A 23,920-nucleotide genomic window follows, 5' to 3' on the forward strand; every position below is an offset into this window, starting at 1 on the left:
TTGCCCCAGGATGAGAATGGAAATCGTGTGCTGGCGGCGCAGTGGCAGCAAGAGGCCCCATTAGCAAAAGCACGCTTCTAGTTAAGAACAGTTTCAGGTTAAGAACGGACCTCCGGAATGAATTAAGTTCGTAACTAGAGGTACCACTGTACTATCATCATCAGCTGGTCTTGGGAAAACCATTGGTCACCTTGTAGGTCATTATAGGAATATAATTTCATTGTGCTATATTCCAGTCTGGCTAGAAGGATGAAGAATTCCCAAAGCACCTAACAAACCACAGAAGGCCATGGATCAGACATTACACAGTTTGTGGCATTTTGCAAGAGACTTTTAGGGGTAGTTTTGATATTGATATTACTTCTGCCAAAGACAACTACCCAGGAGCACTTTAGGCCAGAGACTGGGGTTAGATCATGTTTTTTCATGGACCAGTGTCATGCAAAGGTATTGCCAGTAGGTATTGCGAGTTAGTAATGCAAAACAGCAACATGCTTGAAGGCAAGAAATTGGAGCTTCAGCTCATTTCTGTCCAGCAGTAGGGGTGAGAAACCTAGAGAGGTTACATGGTTAAATGATGGCTGTTGCCTAAAACAAACAAACCCCCTTCATCAACAAGAAATGGAACCATATACTTCAGGAAGTTAACATCTCATTACTTTAATCAGGAAACCATAAATGGTCCTTCATGTCCACAGTCATAAGAAATAGTTTATAAGATAACAGGTTGCAGGGAATGGTCTTCGGCATTTTACAGTACAATCCTAAGCATGTTTCCTCAGAATTAACTTCCACAGAGTTTAATGGGATTTACTCGCAAGAAAGTTTGCACAGGATTGCAGTGTCAGCCTGGTTTCTAATGAAAAGGAAGAAAGAAGTTGTGCCCAGAGTCTAACTTATCCCTGAGCTGATGCTTAGTATTGTTTTTCCTTCCCCATATTTGGTGAAGAACAGAGCAGGCAGATCAAACACATAGCAATGTCAGCCAATCACACTGCTTAATGGCTAAGTCATTACAAAAATAAACTTTTAGCCAATCAAAACCCCATCAATTAAAACAAGTACCACAAACTTCTTTAAAATGTGCTTGTCTGAAAAAGCTACTTTCTAACTAAGTGCAGATAACAGCGAATGTATAAGCCTGTCAGAGACAATCATTTTAGAAACTTTCTACCAGTGCACTGCATCAACGTGCATTTTTATTTATGACATCCACAGACCCAACAGGGCAGAATGGAAATCGAGTCACCAGAAGAGATCACTTTGAAAGCATAACCGTGTCTGTTTCTGAAAATAAGTATTGTAGTTTACCCTGCAAACGGGAGCGGGGGAAATGACAGCTGTTTGGAACAACATACTTGCAGTGACAAAGGACAAAGCAGCCTATATGGCTACTTTACAAAGTGAAAGCATCCACATACATTTTTTTTAAATATAGGTTTCCTTTAGAGTAATAAATATTTCTTATTTTATGATAGAGCAGCAACATTTGAGGGGAATAGAGGAAAGAACTTTGGACTAAATACCCCCCCCCAAATTAAATAACCCTAGAGAATTAGGATTCCTAATTCATATTTACAACTGCTGACTGTAAACACAGCCTACAAACTCTGGATCTTCTCCAAATGCCACAGACCATGCTTGTGGTCTTGGGGAGGCAATATATTGACACACACCGTGTTGGCAGGTAATATGCAAAAAAACAATTCTTTTAGCGTCTGTGGCTTACTTTGAAACTGCACTAGAAAATCAGGTCAGGCCCCTCAATTCTTGTTTCCACACAGATGTGCAACATTGTGTTTGCTTTGTTTAGGGCACCACTGGTGAAAAACGGCGCCTTGCCCTTATGTTTTAGCTGCACTTGCTGAAGGCGAGCCGGTGTTTGAACCACACTAGCAGAATCTACAGTGCTCACAAGACAGTTACATTTAGTTAGCGTTATTTCTGCTTGGCGTTACTGCAGATGCAGGGAAAAAGACTGTCCCCAGGAAACCAGATTGTAGAGCCCTGTTGAGGGAGGAAGAAGCATCGGTGTCTCTCAACACATGAGAAAACGGAAGAAGAACAGGCCTTGATCTTGTTTCCTAATGCACTGTATTCAATACGAACCTCACACGGGTAGGAAAGCAAGTCACACCCTTCCCAAGGACTAGTTCAAAGAGATACAGACCACTGTTTCTGCACCTGACAGAGCAAAGCAATAGTGCCTACGAAATTGGGGGATGGGGGCAGAACAAGACACTAAGGGAAGAAAGGCAGAATGCATGGGCTTCCTTTTCCAGGGTGTCTAAAAAGTTCAATGCTGCTGTAGAATAAGCTGTTTTACTGTAAGGTCTCTACAAAGGCATCAAATTCTTTGACATTTTTCTCATGGACAGCCAGTTTATCTGGTAGAGAATCCTGTGAAGACAAAGAAAAATTATCAGTAGCTACTTTAGCCAGTTCTTTTTTTTTAACATAATACACAGCAGGTGTGGGGGCCCTCCAGATGTTGTTGAACTCCAACTCCCATCAGCACCAGCCAACATGGTCAATGGTAAGGGATGATGGGCATGGTAGTGCAAGAACATTTGAGGGACCACAGGCTCCTCACCCCTGAGACACAGGAGTAAAAGAGGTAGTTCAAAAAACATAAAACAGAAGAGCAGAGTAAGGCATAATTAATAATAATAATGCCTTATCTGAAGACAGATTTGATTCAATAGATTCAGCACAACATTACTATCAAACTATGAAATGCTCTCAAGATCTCCCAACCTGTATGCACAGCTACCCTGGAAAGGAGTAAAATGCTGTAAACAGCATCTATCCAAGTCCATGGCTTGTTTGTAGGTGTGAGGTGCATGAGATTGTGACCTCTGAAATTTGCTGGAACAGCTTTAGCACAATTACACTTGTCAGCCTGCTGCTAACAGATGGCAACTTGCAGGGATTTTCTTTAAAAACCTTTTGTACATTTTACAGAGTTTCAGAGGCAAAAACAAACATGTCATTAACCATGAAGAGCATATGATATAATAAAGCAGAGAAAACAAAAGGGAGGGAGAGAAGAGTGTGAGCAAATGCAGTCAGACTTGCTCGGCTACAGTTGGGAATGAAGACTGAAGAGTTAAGACAAAGACCTCATGGGAAAGATATGCTCAAGGGGCAGGGGGAGCACTGTGCTTAAGGAATCAGTTCTGCACATAGGAGAAAATATGAAGTTGTGACTGAGTGCAGGATACTGTCTGAGGGAGCTACGGATTCTACAATTCTGAGGATGTAGGGAAGCAGGGAAATGAGAAGCAGTGTCAGAAAACACCTCAGATGATCTTGTAACAACATATTTATGTGGTACTTCAAAATGTTACTTCTTCATATACTGTGCTTTATCTCAAGGAACCCTACAAAAACCCTGTAAGGCATGTCAAAATGATTATTCCAATACATTGTGTGGGTAGTCACTGGGGCGGTATAAGGTGATGAGAAAGTGGCCTGCCTAAGGCCATGTATTTTTATAGCAGTTACAAAAGATTTGAACATGGCGCTTTGGCACTTTTGAGTTCACAGCACAATTATCTAACACATTAAATAATGAATGACCTGTTTGATCAGTCCTCTCAAATAAGGCATATTTGGTTTATGTAAGGCAGGGAGCAATGTCCCTCAAACTGAAATCCCATTTTTGCATACCAGATCTTCTGCCATGGACTGAGCCCCAATGTCAATGGAGAGGCTGCTGAGCTGAGGAGGATTCTGAAATTCACGGTAGAATGTTCCAAGGTCTATTGGGAGAATGTCATCCTTAGAAAATGCCGGTTTCTAGAATTAAATGGACAAATATCAGCCAGCTGTACATTGACAACACAACAATGCTCTGTTCAATCATCATCTGATAATGTATTTAACCACTATCAATGAAATGCATTCCATTGTTTCACCCAAAAACAGCACAATGTATGGCATATAGTAGAACATGTTTTCATCTTTCTATCAAAACTGGTCATATGGCTATTCTCTGGACTGCAGGTGAACCTTTAGTTTGTAGTGTGTGATGTTATATTGCTTTTACTATTTTTGTTGGGAGCTGCCCAGAGTGGCTGGGGCAGCCCAGTCAAATGGGCGGCATATAAATAATAAATTGTTATTATTATAACCTGTGTTGTAGACCACCTTCTTAGATGCTGCTCTTTGCTCATGTCACCCCATAATCTGAGTGATGTAGAGAATTTGCTGAGATTGATTTGGGGTGACAGTTTGTGAAAAGGGCCACTTTTGGACAGAAGGCTGCATCAAATAGCCTTTGAGTTCTAGTTCTAAGAGTAAAACTCATCATGGGTTCTTAAGAATAAAAGTTTCAGGTCTCTCAAAAGTGTCCAGTATGCTGGAATTCCTGCAAGCTCAGTCTTTCAATATTTTGGGAGGCCACATCAGTACACTTCTGCTTTTTAATGAAATAACATTCAGAGCCATTTGCCCCACATTGGTTCTGTGAAGATGCCTTTTCCCAAGGAATTTCATATATTTTAGCATTTCAGTTCTGCTTCAGACATCGAGGCAAAGGATGTATGTGTATGTAAAGGGCTGCATCAACTTACAAAATCAACCATAACAAAATCGTCATGGATGTTCCCATTGCTGCTGCCACTGGAGCCCACTGAGTGTAGGCTGCCCTGGAGGGGAGACTCTATTTCTGGAGAGTCAGGAGGATTCACCTGTTGAAGAGATCCAAGTGTCAGACCAACATACCCAAACACTGGCATGAGGGAATTAAATGGATGCTAAAAGTTACGTTTTTCAGTCAGAAAACACAAGCATGCTAATGGCTTGGTTAGGAAATTCAGACCCACTCAAATCTGAGAAGGCAGGACTGAGCAAGACTGGCATTTCTTACCATGGGGTCATTATCTTCTGGCTCAATGTTCTTGGGAGCAAACATAGCAAAAGGAATGTCCAAACTGGCCATGGTCACCTAGAAAGGATCAAAAGACAGAATCCCAAATGTTCAGTCAAATGCCGCTCCTCTTACCCAGCATGCAACACAGCACTGTGAATCTTCAAACTATGATCAACTAATGTTCAAAAAAGAAAGAAATAGAAAGGCTGCTGTTGTTTTCTGCCTGCTGTTTCAAGGGAGAGGATATTCCTTGTGTTTTTTCTTTCCTAAAGAACGGCACATCATAGAATTTCAGAGCTGGAAAAGACCTTGTCCAACCCCTTGCTCAATGCAAGTCTTGCAACCACCATATTTCTGACACAAAGTCTCCAAGAGCAATGAACTTAAATTACCTGGTTGATAGGTTTATTGACAAAGGCTCCCACCTTCCGCACAAATATTGTCTCCCAGAGATCATGTGGGGACCCACTCTTTCCTTCACTGCTGTTAGATACAGTTTCTGTGTCCTCACTGAGAGAGAAAAGAGAAGGGGTATTAATTGATTTCCTTTTGTTTTTCTTGCTCTGCACGAGCTCTGGAATGAAGCACTGGTACATGAGAGTGTATTATTTGTTTACCCATATGTTGTACTGCAGGTACAAAAGGCAGTATTCTACACACAAAGGACAATGCATAATGTGTAAAAAGTATCAGCAAAGTTCATGGTGAATCAAAGTTATCTCAGTAGTCATCCCAAGTAAAACTGAAAAGGCTCTCTCCTGGGTACCCACTTGCTGTATTTCAGATAGTGGTGAAGATGGAGGTCCCAAAGGAAGGTCTCCAAAGTGGAGTAGAAATCCTGGACAGACTCATTTGCAGGGTGTGTGTGTCTTAACATATTGTGGTCCCAAGATTTTAAATATCGAAGCCAACCCTTTGAATTGAGCCCGAGAACAAACTGGTAACCAGTTTAGTTGGTGGAGGATTTCTGTAATACAATTTGAACAGAACCCTCCCAGCCACATTCTGGATAAAAGACTACAAAACTGTTCCCATAGAATATTTCACTACTCTTTTCTCTTTCTTTGTGCAAAACAGAATTTTCCTTAATGGATTTTGTTTTCTTAATATTTTCATGGGTATCTCCCCACTTCAAGTTGCGATTTGTATGTTGAATTAATATCCACACCATAAATGTCTTCAAAAGCCAATGTCATTCCAGGCCTTTAGAGGCTCCTAATCATATCCCTCATAGATGCAGGTACAGGTGTGGAGAGGGAGATTACAGCCACATGAACAGGGGCACTACCCAGAGATTATGGAATACAAGTGAACAGGCCCTAGACCAAATAGTGCCCCCTACACCTGTTCAGCTTTTGAAAGCCCTATTTTTTATTGTATTTGTATCCCATTTCATGACTTTGAGGTGTAGTATGCATGGATGATTTATTCCTGTCAAATATGGTGATTAATTGGCACATGTGGCTCTGTCAATCTGTGTATACTGATATCACACATAAACATAAAAAACACTAAATTGGCATCTTCTAAGCTTGTGGGAGCTTCCTAACATTAATTGAAATGTACTAACATCAAGAAATTGAACTGTACAGCAGTGCTGGCTGGACCAGTATTAAATAGAGTTACAGCTTTACAAGTGAAGAGGAAGTGTTTGCATGTTTATTTAAGTTTATTTAAGGGGGCAGACAGTGGGCAATGTGAGACTAGCATCCCAGGCGCTTGTCTAAATTACATCCTCAGAAAAAATAGAAATGTTAAGTTTGCCAAAGCTACCAGTATTAAACTGCAAATGTCAGTGTTGGTACTGTCCTCAACTCTAAAGGGCAAGGTTTGTGCTTAACCCTAACAGAAGCTCTGCAGGAACTGGTGCTTGAGGTATTCTTGTTAGAAGCTACAACTATGCTTTAGTACCTGCAGTCAGTCATTTTACAGAAATGAAACCACAACTACTTTATTATTACTAATGAAGAGTCTAGTATGTGGAACTAATGAAATGTCACAAGGTGGAAATAGTGGCACTAAAAGTAGCTGGATCAGACAGATGTAGACCTTACCAAGAATACAGTTCCAGTTCTTACATTTTTAGCTGCTACTAAAAGTTTCCAAAGTCCGAAACAATGCTGAACTTTAGGTGCTGATCCATCAAGAATAGTGAAAGTTACTGTAATTACTGAATATTAAATAATGTTGATTTTATGTGTGTAGATGCATTTTACTATGAAACCTTCTATCAAACAGCTGTTGGATTTGTAAAATTACTGTCCTATCTTCCTACAGGGCTGTAGTTACTGCAAATGTAGGAGAATCCTACTTACACATGCTTTCTCTGCACTTTCACTTTGGGGGGAAAGAAAGGGAGGAAAAAGAATCTGAATTAGGGAAAGTTAAAATCCTCTAATGATCTTCCTAACTGCCTCTTTCCAGAAAGCTGCTTATAGCCTAGCAAATGAATTATTATTTTTAAAACCTGTAGTAAGACTATGAATCACCATGGAGAGATGGAAAACTTACCTGCTAGCTGGAGTAACTGCAGAGTAGTGACCCCCATCCAAAGGGGTGCATGTGGCCATTCTCTCATGATCAGCCTGAGTGCCATGAACTGGTTGGCTAGGAATCAAGGGCACTCCTCCATCCTTCCCTGGAACCATCAACTGGAGGAGAAAGGGATAAGAAAATTAGATATTTTAGTATTCATTTAAAAAAGATCTAGGCTCTTTTATTTTCAAGTGTATGGTTGCCTGACTATCAATGATAGGTAGCTGACAGCTGGTTACATGTTATACTCATGATATGAGAAACAGCCTGGTTCTGCCTGAAGGCTTCCTACCAACAGGTAAAGAGAGCTGGAGAGGATCTCAGTCACTTACAATGAAGTTAAGACAGGGAGCACCAGAAGAAATTATCAACTAAGAAGAGTGATAACCAGACATGAGAAAGAAAGCTGGGCACTGGTCCCACATTCCCAGCACTTGACTAGGATATCCTCCAGTTTTCTTTGCTTTATGGCAGAAAGCCTTCAAATTTCTTAACAGGCAAAGCAAGGCTGCTTCTCATGTTGCTCAGCTCTGTCTGTACCCTACAAGTAAAATAATGGGGTAAGAATGGATAGAGAAATATGTCAACAGTTAAGGAACAGAGTTAGCTATGAGACATATAAAATGGTCTCAAACCTCTAAGAATACCTGGTGAGGATGTGCAGCACTCAAGCCGCCAGCAAAGACTACTGGGTAGGCCAGGTCAGCTGATCCAACTCCCAGGGCTGTAGGCTGATAAGAAAGACGAGAGCTGGAGAGCTAAGAAATGAGAGGGGGAAAGGGAAAGGGAGAGAAAGGGAAAACCCCACACAGTCTGAATAATTTTCAGAATTACTGGAAAAGGCCAGGAAAAGAAATCAGATTTGCAGAATAAAATACTAGGCTGGAACTGAGGTAGTCTGAGCCACATGCACACACAAAACCAAACTAAACCAAACCAATCCTAAAAAGTTGCCACCAATTTCAATGGAACTTATTTTCAAGTTGTGTTTAGGATTACCAGGGACCACTCTCAAGCCTGGATTTTGCTTTAAAATGATGCTCAACACCTACAAATGATGGAGATGACATTCATATAGGACTGAGTATGAAGTATGTTGACCAATAACATGCTGGACAAGAGAGCAATTACTTAAAAGCTGTGTTTATTATTATAGTCTGAAACAGCTACAGAAAAACATTGGACAACAAAATATTAAATTCCTCACTGGGCTATCGGAAAGCTCTGGAAAAGAAACAGAAGAAATGCCTATGTGGAATACTGGGCTCACAGTAATTAATTAATGTGCTCCAAAAGCCAATGTCTAAGGCCAACTGTAACAAAATTAATCCACTGGAATAAAACTGACTCCTGAGGTACAATAACTGCTTCAGCCCTTTATAATGGTAACAATAAACTTTTAATTTCTTCAGAGGTGAAAAATACTGTTTATTTCCTATCCCCTGGTCAACTCAAGAAAACACACAGCAATTTCCAGAAAACTCTATTCCATGAAGCGATCAGTATTCTACGATTGCTCTATAAAGTTTGCCCTGTAGTCTAAACTACATATTTTCATTGCTTCTTTGCAAATTTCCTGTTCAGCAATAAAGACAATAAATTTATAACTTCAGATATGTTTGATTCATTTTCTTTTCTAAAAGGTAGTCAGTAACTGAACAGATTTTGCAAACCTCTAAGCACATTAAACTCAAATTCATTTTCATTTTAGGCTAACCAGCCTAAAGAGCCAAATCTAAGGAAAATGATTTACTAGTTAGTGAAAAAATACTTTTGTCATGCACCTTCTTTATTTTAAAGGTGTTGTCAGGCCAAACATATTTTTTTCTACTATGAACTCACTTGATGTGAAAAGGTCAGCCCCATCAAAGGGCCCTTCAATGTATCCGTCACGACAGGAGGAGGGGTCTGAAAATGTGCTTTAGTGACAGTAAATACACACTGAACACAGACACACAAAAGGAAAAGAAAGAAAAAGACTTCAGAAAGAAAAACTGAAAAGAGTTGGATGAAGTGAATGTTGGTGAGGACTGTGGCTACAGCTATGAGAAACATTCATACATGTCAAAGAGTTGCAGAATTGCAGGGGAGCTGCATGCTTTATAAAGGGTTTAAAATGTCAGGAAACTGTTGTCTGCTTTTTAAAAAAGGGGTTCCTAGTTGTAGTCTTTATCAATGAATTCACTGCTGATCATATATAACCAACAGCCTGAAACTCTCTTCTAAAGTCAGATGTTGTAGGACTTTTATTGATCATCTTAACAACTAGGCTTGAATAGCTGTTGGTGACAACTGAGCAAAGTGGGAGCTATATAAAGTGGAGATCACTCTAAGTCCTCATGCATCTCAGTGATCAAAGCAATCTCCAGTTGCACTAGGCTTGAAGGTTCAATACAAACAGTAAGACAATAGGCTTTGTCAAACACTGTTTTTTTTTTAAAAAGATACCTCACCCTGTTACAGAGCAGCTGAACACAAACCCTAGCAAGAACAGAGAAAAAGCCTTGAGCCACAAATTCATCAGCTGTGCTGGCTGTCAAAGTCAGAAGCCATGTGTCTTGAGACTAGAGTTTGATTGAGACAACTGAAGTAATAGATTCAGAACCTTTTATAGGAACTTGTTTCTTTTGTGATATTTGACTGGGCAACCAGGAGAGCCCCTAAGCATAAGGCAAAAATCTTTAGAGTGCCCCAAAACATACATAAATTGGAACTGGACACTTTGATCCAGGAAAACAGGGGTGAAGCAGAAGGCTGTGCCCAACCCACAGCTGCCTGTAGAGCATGCCCTCATCCTCTAGACTGAAGTTAAGATATGATCCTCAGCAGTTTCCTAGTATTATGTGCACCACAAGTGTTACATGCCTTCTCCTTCCCTAACAACATCTGTTTACATATCTTCTCTTCTGGAAATGCAATCAGAAACTCATTTCCACACCAGGGTTGCCCTAGTGAAGGAGATTCGAAAACTAAACCTTCAACACCAACTGCAGAGCTCCAAAGGCTCTTTGCCAGTCTTTTAAATCTATGGAATACATCGGCCACAGTATGCAAAGTTTTAAAAGGAAAAGAGAAGAGAAAAGTGACCCAATCTTTAAGTATTTTACACTTGCCAGGTATAGAGAAAGGTTTTTAAATTGCAGCAGGATGGAAACAGGTGAATACTATGCAATCAACAGATTGTCAGCAAAATTGATTCAGAACTTAAACTGTACTCTGTGCAATCAAGTGTGACCAATACCACATTGTTTCATCTATAAAGAGACAGAATTTTTGTATGCACAAGGAAACGTATCATTAGGCACAGATGTAGTGAACAATCGTTTAGTTTTCAGTAACCTTCATTTTGGTATTTGTCTAACAATCTGTAATATTCAATTTCTTAAAACATTAACTAAAAATACAAGTGCCTGTAAACTAAAACGTGCCTTGTTGGCAAACATGACAGTACAGCTAGCTGCCTCTCTGAAAGAGGCATGCTGGAAAACATACAATGGTCTCTGAAAAATTGTTTACCTGTGATGGTGGAGAAGTAGAAAAAGAGGTGGTGCAGGCTTCTTGAGAATCTTCCACTGATGGGTATGCATTTTCCTCACCGGCTGTTCTGTAACAGAAGGAGGAGATAAACTTCAAAATGGGAATGTTCAATAAAACGCAAGATTTAAAGTACATACAGAGACAGACATTGTAGACAGACCCAGAACATCTGAGTGGAGTTGAAAGGAGAATTATGAAGGAGCTCTAACTCTTTCCTTATCAGGGTTTAAATAAATGCTACTAGAGTGGATTAAGTCTGGATTTTATTTGTCCAGGAGAAATATGAAACATTATTCACCTATCTGCCTTTTAGCTCTTGTTAGGAAGATTCTTCCTGATAAATGTTACCTATGCTACCAGCTGTAGAACATAGCTGTCAACGTTTCCCTTTTTTAAGGGGAAATTCCCTTATTCCGAATAGGATCCCTCACAAGAAAAGGGAAATGTTGACAGCTATGCTGTAGAGATGTACAAAATGTAGCTTCAAAGCCAGTTTAAAGCACCTTATCATTGCTTTTGGTCTGACTGCAAAGGAAATGTTTATAAAATAAAACCTTTTACTAAAAGAACCCTTTGATTTTTATGACCACCTGTTGTGTATGTTTCAGTTGAGATTCCTGCACTGCAGAGGGTTGGACTAAAGGACCCTTCAAACTCTAAAATTCTATGATTCTTTGTCAAAATATTATACATTGCAATGGGTTGGCTCTAGACTTCCCATAAGTGGAATTCCACTTCCAAGATGCTTCCACTGAATAAGGAGGGGGTAGTTATTCATCAGTTCCTAGTTTCACTGCTCCTGAGGGTTGCAAAAAGTGAGGGAGATGGCATACCTCCAGTCCCTCTTCCTCCAGCAGAAGCATCTGCTGGTAAACATTCCCTTTCATAAATTAAAGTAGATCCAGTATTTGAAAACTATATGAAATAAATGAACCACGAATGCTTTTGAATGCTGACACTTGAGTGTACAAACACTAAAATCAATACTTGCAATGCACTGTGTTAGCTTTCTTCTGCAACTCATTTCACTTAGCAGTTAAGAGTTTTCACTCTGCATTGTATTTTTTTCTGATTATATACTAATGATGCAAATGAGAATTCATGTGAACCACTGTCTACATGAACTGGAGAGAGTCTGAAAGTCTAAGAACCCTCTAGACCATATGCCATTCACCCACTTCTTATAGAATAGAAAATGCAGGGTTTTCCATTTCATGTAAGGACTTTTTCTTTTCTCCACCCAGCAGTGCATGATGTAGAGGCTCTGTATTTGGGAAGAACTGCCTTCACCTATGATCTGTGATTTGCATTTCCTCACCTGTAATTGCAGGGATGCATGGGTGAGGAGCTGGGGTAGGGACGGTCCACAAAGTGATCAATGATAATCCCCATGATAGGTGGGGTCCTCTCAAACTGCCTGCAATGCAACAAGCAAATGGTGTTATTCATAAGACTGTGTTCTCTTCTCTGCTGCAACCCCAATTCTGACAGCTAGACTGCTCTTCTGCATCAGTTAATGGGAAGCACAGCATCCCCACAATTCAACCCTGCAACTCCACACATGAACAAGGAAATTGGTGTACAGGAGCATGACTCGGGGCTACCAAACAATATCACTCCACAAAATCTGAGAAGCCAGGGATTTTGGGCTTCAGAAATGGAAAGTGTCCTGGAAAATGTGGATTAGTTTGACTCTCATGCTCTCACCTGGTAGACATGAAAGCTAGGTTGATTCTGTAGGCACAGGACAAAGTGATGGTGCCTAATGGAGTACCCACTGTCCCAACACGGACGGTCTGAAATCCTATGGAAATAGAAGAAAAATTACCAATAATAAGAATAATAATAAGAATTTAATAGTCAGCATTAAAGATAAAGATTGATTTGCCATTTCTCTGTTGCTGAATGAGTTTATGTCATTCTGCTAGCAACAAAGGGATAACAATATGCTCTCCTGCCATATCCCTTACTGAAGGCATACCTCTTCCTAATAAATCTCTCAGCATCTTTTTTTAAAAAATTATTTTACTAATTGTGCTAGTCCATGTAGGGACTGATGCACATGCTGTTAATAAATGTTATATTGCTATTATTGACCTCCAGTAAGGGACTTTCCTAATTTCCCCTACATCCAAAATCCTTCATGTTACTGGTATATAGTAACTGGGGTTTTTTTAAGTCTTCAGCTAGTTTGTTCATTGCCAAACCATACCTTCTCCCAAGCCACTCAGCTGAACTTCTCCGAAGTATATCCTATGAGAGAGAGAGAGAGAGAGAGCACATTAAATATAGTCTACTAGGTAGTATAAAGTCAGGTGCACTAAGTGTTTATCATTGAGCTGGGTCTTCTGATTTACAAAGTACTTTACAAGATTAAGATTCTTTACCTATACAATATTTATCTGAGTATTATTGCCTTTTACTCATGAGTACATTGTTGTTAGCCGCCCTGAGCCCGGCTTCGGCTGGGGAGGGCGGGATATAAATAAAAATTTATTATTATTATTATTAACTGGGACTAAAAGATAGCAGTTTGTCCAATGCCGTCATCCAGTAAATTCATGGCTGAGCTGGAAATCTGAACCCACAGCTCATATTCCATTCACTGGTCATCAGATGAACCAGAAGTACCATTGCAAGACCCAATTCAGGCTTGCCTTTTCTATTTAAAAAGGATCCCCCCTCACCTGCCAAACCTTTAACAGTTCGAAAACTTTCTACCAGACATGTTCTAAGACAAAGATGAGAGAAAAAAGTTATGTTTTAACTAAGGATCCTTTCAAAGGAAACAACTGAGGAAGCAAGTTGGCTTTTAAAGGAAAAGATATTCTAAGAATATGAAGAAGCTAAAGAAAAATAATGAAGCATTGATCAAGAATTGCAAAACATCATAGGAAAAAATAAGTGGGGAAAGTGCATAAGAGCCAATAGTTCTATTGTTTCTATTTCAATATTTATTACCTGTACAATATTACATATTCATGACCTTGCTTCCTAGAGAGTCTGTAGGCAGGAGTCACCCTTGTTATAGCAAGTAAAGACTTCAGTAATAGAGACAGTCTGTTGTACACAGTGTAGGAAACTTTGATTTCTTTATCACACCTAAAAAGCACACAGAAATGAGTTAGTCCAATATTCTCAATGAAGTGACACAAAGTACACTAATACAAGCTAGAGACAGTGACATTTGTGGTCTACTTTAGATTTAGCCAGGTAAAATAGAAGCAATTGAGATTACAACCTGCCCTCAGAAACACAATCTATTCATATACCTTATGCAATTTGTCCCCAAAGAATATTTATCTAATTGCAAAAAAGTATTTGCAGAACTTACAAATAATCTTGTACAGTGGTGCCCCGCAAGACGAATGCCTCGCAAGACGAAAAACCCGCTAGACGAAAGGGTTTTCCGTTTTTCGATGTGCTTCGCAAGACGAATTTCCCTATGGGCTTGCTTCGCAAGAAGAAAGCCCATAGGGAAATCTCCGGGGACCTCTTTTAAATGCTGGCGGTGGGGAGCAAAGCCTTTCCCCCCCCCTCCGGCCTTCAGAAGAGGTCCAGGAAGGCCCGCGGGGGCCAAAAGGCTTTGCTCCCCACCGCCAGCATTTTAAAAGCAGTCCGGGATAGCAGGGAAGCGCTTCCCGCTATCCCGGACGGCTTTTGAAGGCAGGCAGGGGGGAGCAAAGACTTTCGCCCCCCGCCGGCCTTCAGAAGAGGTCCTGGACCTCTTCTGAAGGCTGGCGGGGGGCGAAAGTATTTGCTCCCCCCCGCCTGCCTTCCCGGGGGCTTTAAAATCGCCCCAGGACAGCGGAGAAGTCCTCTGCTGTCCCGGGGTTTTTTAAAATGCTGGGGGTGGGAAGAAAAGCCCTTGTCCCCCCCCCCCCGGCCTTCAGAAGAGGTCGGGGGACAGACTGTCCCCGGACCTGGTCTGAAGGCGGTTTCCATAGGAACGCATTGATTGATTTTCAATGCATTCCTATGGGAAACCGTGCTTCGCAAGACGAAAAACTCGCAAGACGAAAAAACTTGCGGAATGAATTAATTTCGTCTTGCGAGGCACCACTGTACTAGAATTAATCACTGTTAGGTTTTTGAGCATTTTGTAGCTTATTTTCTTATATAGCTTGTAGATACCTATATAATTATCTTGCATAATTCTTATTTTTAATCAATTAGAAATCCTTGTACTTCAGCACCTAGCCAAGAAGATACACATGACTTTAAATACTGAGCAGGTATGTTCTGTGAAAAGACACTTGAATTTCTCAGCTAACAGATACCAAGAGTTCTCTCTTACTTGAATGATAAATGTCATAAAACCTTAAGTCCCTTTGCAATTTTTCTAGTCTAGGAGACAAGTAAAAGCTACGAAGCAGCAGATGCTTGTGGCTAATTATGTTTGCCTGATGCAGAATTTAAAAAAAATCAGAACTAAACTGCTGACTCACTGTAGATAATTTAACTCCAGTGTCTTCTACAACATTGTTAAATCAAAACAGGCCATTTAAATCATAGGTCAATAGGAGGATTTATTTTAGAGCTTTCTGCCATCTAATAATAACTGCCCTTTTAGATCCAGGGTGAATTGATTTAAATTAGTCATTTAAAATCACCAACAACCAAAACAACCAACAGAAAACAACCTAATTTAACTCAACTTTCCTATTTCGTAATTCTTGCATTTCCTAAACCTGAGTGCACACGGAGTGGTTGCTATTACCATTTAACCATATTGGCTTGCAACTATAGTCATTGAAGATAATCCAAATCTCACATGGTTTTAGCTCTACCCTGTTATATCTGCTTCAAGGCAAGTGGGGAAACTGTGAACATGACTAAGAACATAAGAAGAGTCCTGCTGTATCAGACCAAATAACTATTTAGTTGAGTATTCTGTTTCCCACAGTGGCCAACCAAATGTATATGGGAAGCCCACAAACAGAACATGAGTGCAACAGCCATCTCCCATTGTTGTTTCCCAGCAACTAGTATTCAGATGAAGTCCTGTGCCCTTATGCACTCAGTCAGCCAAGGAATATCTGCTTATTGGACAAGAATCAGCAACACACACTTACTTTTCATTCATTTCCAAACACCAAATTTCCAACTCCATGGAATCCCCCTGCAGTGGAAAAAGGAATGTTTAAATAACATCTTTGTGAGATGCTCAATGAATGGGAAAAACCTGCAAAATAAGTTTATCATCATATGAATAATCTTTTTTGATCTTACTGTGGTTCCTTTGGAAGTTGAATGGAGACACAAAATTCAAAATACTTCATGTAATAATGAATTTGTAGCTATGGTTTGCTCCTTCTGATTCATAAGATTAAAGATTTGTATATAAAAACAGGAGCACCTTTCCCCCCTTGTGAGATGCGCTCAGCTTCCTTTTGACTTCAAATGACAAATGGCCTCAACAGTTTGGCCCCAGCCCACATGCTTCTGATGGGCTGTTTGTTGAAAACAGTTTGTTTGCTTGTTTAAAGCTCAACCCTATACGTGGTAACCATCATAAAGTTCATGTTTTATTTTTCTAATGATGATTATTTTAAAAACAGATACTGTATTTAGGCTGAAAAACTATTTTGGATAGTTAGGGTGCCTCTACACAACCCTCTATAAAGAATGTGACAACAACATAGTAACTGCAGTTTATGACCTAGGGTGGCTCTTTTTTATGTATAGACTCTCCTTAACAGTGTCAGTAGTGGTGCGCTAAAAAACACTTGCAATAGATATCATGTGTATAGTATGAAGACATTGCTGACATGAGCCTTAAAGCATGAAGATGGCAGAAGTATAGTTTTGCTTAGGCTTTACCTCAGAGGTTTTGAGAGAGATTTCCACACACATTGACCGCCCAACAGCAGGCAGCTGTCCTGCCAAGGCTTTTTTTGCTTCATGGGTAACTTCTGGGATATCTTTGATTGCCAAGTTGAACTGCAAAATTAAGAGAGTTGATTTTACTTTTGAGGAACTTATTTGAGAAATCTACCATGTGTCACACAACAGGAATGTATGTATTGGAACTTACAACTTACTGTATTTACTCAAATGTAATGCACACCTTTTTTTGCCAAATTTCATCACAAAAATTAGTGTGCGCATTAGATTTGATGCCGCATTTACATTCGTAAGCAAATACTTTTTTGGTTTCCAGGTTTTGAAATTTGAGGTACACATTAGATTTGTATAAAGATGACAACAGGACAAAATATTCTCTGCTGTCACACACTGATGATTACTAATAACAGTCTTGCTTTACTTTTTTTTGTAAAGCAGATAATATGATCACAAAAATTTCCCAGCTCCTTCATTGTTCTCTCTATTTACAGTTCCTCTCTTGAGAGCTTTTATCAGAGCCACAGATGAAAAGCAATTAAGAGAAATCTACCCATAATCAGCTGAGGTAGAAACTATTCAGACATATATATTATTTTTATATCCAGTACCACAAGATGCCCAAATAGTAGTTTTATGTGGTTAAAAAGAAAAGGAATACTGTTTTAACATTTTTGCATGGTTCTATGTCTGCAGTTCTGCTTCAGTCTTTTGTTTCCTGTATCTTAACATGACACAAGTATGGGAATAATGGGATTGCTATGAGGAATATAGTTTACCCAGTCAGAGCCTGTTGGCGAGGAGGATGATCGAGTACAGATTTTTTCACCAAGTCGGGCCTGGACAATCACTTGTACAGTCTGAAAGAGAAAATATGAGATTTGTGAGAAGTCAAGATTTGTTACTAAACAGGAGAGAGATGAGATGAAACACAGAAACAAAAGTAACCGCTTTCACTACTTCAGTGTTTTTGTTGGTCTTCCATGATTTTATCCTTCCCCTCTTGCTGTCGAGATCATTCACCTCTCTTGTTGGTAAAAACCATACATTTCTCCTTTAATCTGTACATACGCTTTACCAGCTTGCTCTGCAACATCTATACTAATCTCAGTCAATCAGCGCAGGACAATCAATGGGTGCTATAGGATGCTGTCTATAAGCAAGGCTTTGATATCTAAATACCTCCCTTCCCTTCCCTAACCTCACCACTGTGTGGCTTCCTGCTTTGTCTACCTGGAATCCCAGTTCCAAACTCCCTTTCCTTGACTCTTAAGCATATGTGATTCAGTCCCAAGGTCTGCAGAAAAGTCACCTGACAGTCAAATAAGAGCTTGTCATATTCAAAAGCTGGATGACTATGGGGCTTTGTTTTGTTTTGATACTATAATCTATATTTTTAGAAATCCAAATGAAGTCAGAGATCAGCAGAAAATGTTGTTTTAAAAGGTTTTGACATTGCATCAATCAACATTATGGCATGGCAGCATGTGGCACCTGCAATAAGTACAGGGAGTTTTGGTTTGTCACAGTGCAACAGGAATGTGGGTTGTGTTTTTTTTACTTCTATTCCAAAAAACAAAAAATTACCTTCAGGGCAAAAAATTTGATGAACTTGTCCAGGTCCTTCCTGTCCTGGGAGCTGAGATCAGTGTCCATTGCATATGGAAATCTAGAATAGAACAGGCATAAATATTCCAATTTGTTACTAACAGGAGAGCTTACTATATTATTTAAACTAATCAAAGTTAACGAACTTCAGGAAACTATGGTAATCTTAAAGAGACATAAAACTAATCTTAACCTTGCTGAGATAAATTTGTGTGATTTACATTAATAAACTACTAGCCACGAAGAGAATATGCACCAGTGAAAAGTTTATGTGCATTTTCAGAATCAGCCCAGTTGTTATGGGAACTGGAGCAGGAAAAGATCACATTTCATTTAAGCTGCTGAACTTGCTAGAACTAAGTGCCAAATGAGTTTGGTCATTATATGCATTTAAAGAAGCACATTTGTACAAAGCAACGAGAGTCTACACATGGAAGTCATTCTTTGCATAAAAATTGACCTATGTAGGCAACAGAGCAGTACTGCCAGGTGAGTGACTCCCTGATGGCAGTATAGCTGATGATATTTTTATTAAGTCCTCCAGTTGTGTTGCTGGAGTGGATATGTGGGCAGAGCTGGCATTTGTCATGTCACAGCCCTACTGTAGCTAAGTCATACTTATGAGCAGGTGCTAGTCTGTGAAAGTTCATGCCATAATAAATGTCTTCAAGATACCCCCAGACACTCCCCACCATCCCATCTCTCCACCATCCCAGAATGCTTCACAGGTACATTCCTTGAAACAATATAATGTTAAAATGCAATGGACTCAGCACTGGGCAAAAGTGCAAAGTACACCTGAATAATACTGTCTCTTTCTCTAAACAGGTGTGATATTTGATAAACTATTTCATTTCTTGATAAATGAACAATGATACCTACCTAGTTATCATGAAACTGTGACAGATAAAATGCAGTGCAGAACAAAAAGGGCCAACAGATTTGACCTAAGCTGTAGTTAGGAAAATTTGCATGTTTGCTTGCTGAAAATAAAGTTTTATATATCAGAATTTGACCAATATATGGATCATGAGCTGGATACAGATTAAGTCGTGCTTGAGAAGACCCACTGAAATCAATGGAACACAAATTGACTAACTTGTCCCATGAATTTGAGCGGATCATGCTAAACATCACACACTATTTTTCTCAGTAACCAATGTTACTGAATACAGCTGGAGCCTTAATGTCAGAATATTTATTTTCAGCCCAGAGGATAACCAACATTATCTAAAAGGTGATATTTTTTACCTATGAGCTAGTCAGGTCAGGGAACTATTGGGTTCTAGGCTTCAGAAAGCCTTTTTGCAACTGACATCCCCATCCTCACATGAAAATCAATACACACAAACTGTAGCACTTATCAAAATTTTCATTTTTGAAGTTTTGAAGAAAAACTTCCATTATATAAGGGAAATCTAACACAAATTCACATATGTGACACACCTTCTTTGTGATGGTCTATTGTATATTTCAGACATGCTTGTGCTTTACTGCATGGTGGTAATTTCCACGGGACCAATCCCACTCTAAACCCTTGTTGCTTTTAGTGCCTCTTTCCTGAGTAACTATAATACACAGCATATCTAAAGCAAAATATTTCATTTATTATTATTTATATAACACTTTTCAGGTAAATCTCACAAAGCGGTTTACAAAAAAAAATTAAATTAATAAGTATTAATTAAAACGGAGTACTAAAGCAGCAAAAACAAATTACAATGACTTTTTTTCCAAAAGCTAGATATCGCCTTCTCTCAGATCAAAACTGTTCTTCAATAACACTGTGGTGGCAGGTTTCTTTTTACAGGGTAAGGAAACAGCTTTCTTTGCTCTCCATTCTGGCAGACACATTTAAAACAAAGGGTGTTAAGAAATGAGTAACCTCAACCCATATAGTATTTCAATGAGAATACAGGATGGACAATTATACTGGTTATGTCTCTCAGTGCAGTGATTCTAGAACCTTCACAAGGTACTAGAATATCAGAGATACTTCATGATTCTCGGGTTACAGATCATTCACTTTGGGCCAAGCTGTAGCTCAGTAGTAAGGCATTAACTTTGGAGGCAGAAAGTTCCAGGTTTAATCACCAGTTAAAAGCACTTGGGTCACAGGAGGATGTGAAAAACTTTGGTTCAACAACTTTGAAAGCTACTGCCAGTCAAAATAACCAATAATGGGCTAGATGCACTCAGTATAAGTTTTCTATTTCACAAGGCTTTCCATTTAACAGGAGCATTGCTTTCTCTAGTGCAAACTCCTTAAAAGCAGGAAAACATTTTAAAAGAGCCCAATAAAAAAATTCAAATAAAAGCCAAACACATCTGGGTGACACACAAAGCATTTATGAACCTGCTCCTCCTTTGCCTGTTTACCATGTTGCAGTTGTCTTGGCAACATTTGCATAATAATCTCCTAAGAGGAACAAGAAACACTAGATAGAGCTCCAACTTAGGGGTTGATTCTTTCAGGAGAAATAATTATCCTTGAATTCAAGTCCAGGCAGATCTAATGTATGCCACCTCACCATTAGTCTTTCTTGGACCCAGAGAACTGAGTGTAATGTTAAAGGCAAGAAATTTCAGCCTGCTCAGTACCTTGAAAGGAGAGTTTGTGGGAATCCACTGTAAGTTACTGATTTCCTGAATTAAAAAACAACAGCTACATGTAATAATAATCATAAATTATTTAACAACATTAGAAGAAAACTGACTATATAATATTTTGGGCCAGTAAGAATATGTTGCAGTATGGAGTGCTTCTGTATAGTGCTCCAGTCAGCCAAGCCTTCCTTCCTTACACTCCTGGCATCACCTACCTCAGTCAATGTACTCAGCCTTCAATGGGCTGTTTTGACTCCCTTGCCTCAACCTAAAGATTTTTAGTACTTTTGCAAGCTGGGATACCCAGAAGCCTGCTGATATCTCTCTCTTGTGCATGCATGGTAATGTTTTGATTACATAAACACTGGCACTTGGATAATAGAATTTGCTCTTAGTACAGATTCTATGATAGAAAGCATATGTTTATAAACTTGACAAGCTGGATCTCATTTTGTTCTGGAATGAAAATTAATTCTGTTACATTATGAACATATATTTCTAAATTTGGAGAAAATACTAAATATGATGTCCTAAAGACCTATGGTTCACTTATCCCCATTTATTATATTTCCTAAAATAGTGAGACAGCTTACAAGAATTCCCCATTTTGTACCTCCTGAGGGCTGCTTCCAATGTGCATAGTATAATGTGTACCTACAACACTGCCCACTATGTGCAAGAACCATATTCTGTTTGATTTGTGTGCGCACTACAGATGTCATCAAACACCACGGCTGGCTCTGGGGTCCCTCAGTGAATGCAGCATACATGAAAATCAACTAGAGCAGACATAAAATTCTAACACTTTACAAGGAAACCTATTGGCAGATATAGTACACAGAGGCATATGCCTTAATTCCTGTAAATATGAAGCAGCCCTATTTTAGGTTTTGAGGTAGATTTTCTTCTTGATAGGAACCAAACTATGATTATCAACTTTTTTATTCTTGTTGTTACAACAAACTGGAAGGTAGCAAACATTGCTTAGTCCCTAAGTTAATATAAATTCTAGGGGAAAAGAAATGTAATTTTAAGGCAAATAAAAACATGTTTCTAAAATGCCTTTTCTCTTTTATTGAAATTCAAAAAAGCCAGTGATTCTAAATAAACTATTTTTTGTTTATGCGAATGGCCTAGTTTTTCCATTACGCAATAGGTATTTTAAAGACCCAGAGCCACATTCCAATGCAGAGTTAGGCACACCAAGACTGAAGTACTAAACATATTAACTAGAGAGAAAGTCCCACTCCTCGCAGCAGAATTGCACTGTTTTGGTTAAGATTTCAGTGAACTTAAGCATACTTGAATTCGTGTTGAATTGTGGCCCAAGAGTTAGAAAAGCCTCACATTATTTCAATCACATTGTTGCCTGAAAGATTTAGAAATATCTCTAGATCAAAAGACCATGAGGTCAGATCACATGATGAAGACAAAGTATGCAGCATAAAGAGTGGCAGCTTGATCCTCAAAGGAACACATGATGTAGAACTAGTTAGTGAAAATACGTCCTGTGTTGCTGGAATCCTTTGAATACTGTTGCTTTAAAGCAGCTTAATCAGTTATCAACAGCAGATCTGAAACAACGTCAGTCAACAAAACTCCCTTTTGGCAAGGTCATGAAATAAGTTACAGATATATTCAAGCTCCCACATCACACATGCTAAGAAATTTAGTGGTGCAGCTGGGTTTAAACCCAAGGTCATGCACGTGCCACGTCATACACATCCTCAAGGAGGTTTTATTTTCTGTACTCCTTAGGTTCTGAAAGGTTTGTCTAGAAGTAAACAGTCCTCTCAGCCCTATTTTCCTTACTACCCACAACTCTATACAATCAGACTGTGATCCGCTGCTCTCCCCACCCCTACCTACTCTGTGGGAGCAGACCCATCACCCTTCTCCAGCAGAAGCCTAGTCGAAACCCATCAAATTATGTGCATGTGAGGTGCAGGGGGAATTACCTGCGGGGAGAAGGCTGAGGTGACGGCTCGGGGTCTCATTCCGGGGACGAGCCCGGAGGCAGATTTAGTCCCTCCTCATGGTCAGATCCAGTGGGCCTCTCCGAAATCCTCGCGGCTGGTTTCGACTCCAAGGGCTGGAAGGCGCCGCCCTCGCCGCCTCCTGTGGCTTCTTTCCTCGGAGAGGAGACGTGGCAGTGAACGTCCTTTGCTGGGGTCACCTCAGGAACCCCAACTGGGGGTCGCAGCACCAAGACCCCTCCGGCCCCGCAGACTTGAGGGCCGCCCGCCTCTCCTCTCCCTTCTTCCTGGCGCACCTTTCGCGCTCGGCTCCGCGGCCCAATTCCCGCGCGGGACAAGGCTTTTTCCTTAGCCCCGTCTGGGAATATGGCGGGGGGGGGGATGGTTCGTAGATTCGTAGCCCAAGCCTGCCGGGAAAACAGCGCCTGCTGGGGAGAAGGGCTGTTGGGACCTTTAGTCCCGAGGCGGGTGACCAATATCCGGCCTCCACTCGCCGCTGCCCAGTGCTTGGTCCAGCCCAGGGAAGGGGTTGGGAATGCCCGAGGTTGGCTGGCCCGCGTACGAGTGGAGTCTCCGCTTGCGCCGCCCCTTCGAGGAAGGCTCTGAGGAACCGGCGCCGGCCTTCGAGGAGAAGTCGCGCAGGCCCTACGAGCCGACCTGCCCGTCGTCGCAGGTGACACATCCAGGGTGTCCCTCACGGCCGCAGACTCCCCCTGCAGCCGCCGCCGCCGCCGCCACCGCCGCCATTGCTGCTGTTTGTTTTCATCCGCTCAGGGCAAGCGGGGAGCGCTGACTCCGCATCCGCCGCAGCACTTTCCACAGAGACGAGGACCCGCCTCCCGTTATCAGCGACCTCCCCCCCCCCCGCCCCAGTGGGCCAGCCCGCAGCCGTTAAGTATCGGCGGGAGGCGAGAATGCCCACCTGGGAGGCTTAAAG

At 40.5% G+C, this 23,920-nt stretch overlaps 1 protein-coding gene across 10 annotated transcripts; it reads right to left on the reverse strand.

Annotated features, from left to right (window-relative positions):
- Nucleotides 1-644: 644 nt before the first annotated feature.
- Nucleotides 645-23,745, reverse strand: ATG13 (autophagy related 13). 10 transcript variants are annotated; one of them, XM_081835226.1, is made up of 19 exons: nt 20,121-20,301; nt 19,283-19,383; nt 18,380-18,461; nt 17,572-17,652; nt 16,772-16,891; nt 16,024-16,070; nt 13,910-14,050; nt 13,161-13,201; nt 12,656-12,752; nt 12,267-12,365; nt 10,928-11,015; nt 9,254-9,352; nt 8,059-8,142; nt 7,388-7,527; nt 5,269-5,386; nt 4,874-4,951; nt 4,578-4,694; nt 3,673-3,801; nt 645-2,400 (listed from the first exon to the last, which is right to left on the reverse strand). In XM_081835226.1, exons 2-19 carry the CDS (start codon nt 19,291-19,293, stop codon nt 2,323-2,325), a joined length of 1,650 nt encoding a protein of 549 aa, XP_081691352.1. In that variant the 5' UTR covers nt 19,294-19,383; nt 20,121-20,301; the 3' UTR covers nt 645-2,322. The 10 variants fall into 10 exon arrangements, with proteins under 10 accessions (XP_081691352.1, XP_081691349.1, XP_081691351.1 ...); XM_081835223.1 differs by having other exon boundaries at nt 8,059-8,169; XM_081835225.1 differs by lacking the exons at nt 19,283-19,383; nt 20,121-20,301 and adding an exon at nt 22,966-23,745 and having other exon boundaries at nt 8,059-8,169.
- Nucleotides 23,746-23,920: the final 175 nt, after the last annotated feature.

The sequence above is a fragment of the Podarcis erhardii genome (assembly GCF_964252035.2).
Source record: "Podarcis erhardii genome assembly, chromosome: 1".
Lineage (NCBI taxonomy): Eukaryota > Metazoa > Chordata > Lepidosauria > Squamata > Lacertidae > Podarcis > Podarcis erhardii.

Bases quoted from the DNA above. Each gene is read 5' to 3' on its own strand.
- ATG13 (XM_081835223.1), bottom strand. The intron at 9,353-10,927 runs GTAAACAATTTT...GTCTGTGTTCAG, and splicing joins CTACTTCTCCACCATCACAG to TGTGTATTTACTGTCACTAA. The intron at 7,528-8,058 runs GTATTCTTAGAG...TTTCTCCTCCAG, and splicing joins GTGCTGCACATCCTCACCAG to TTGATGGTTCCAGGGAAGGA.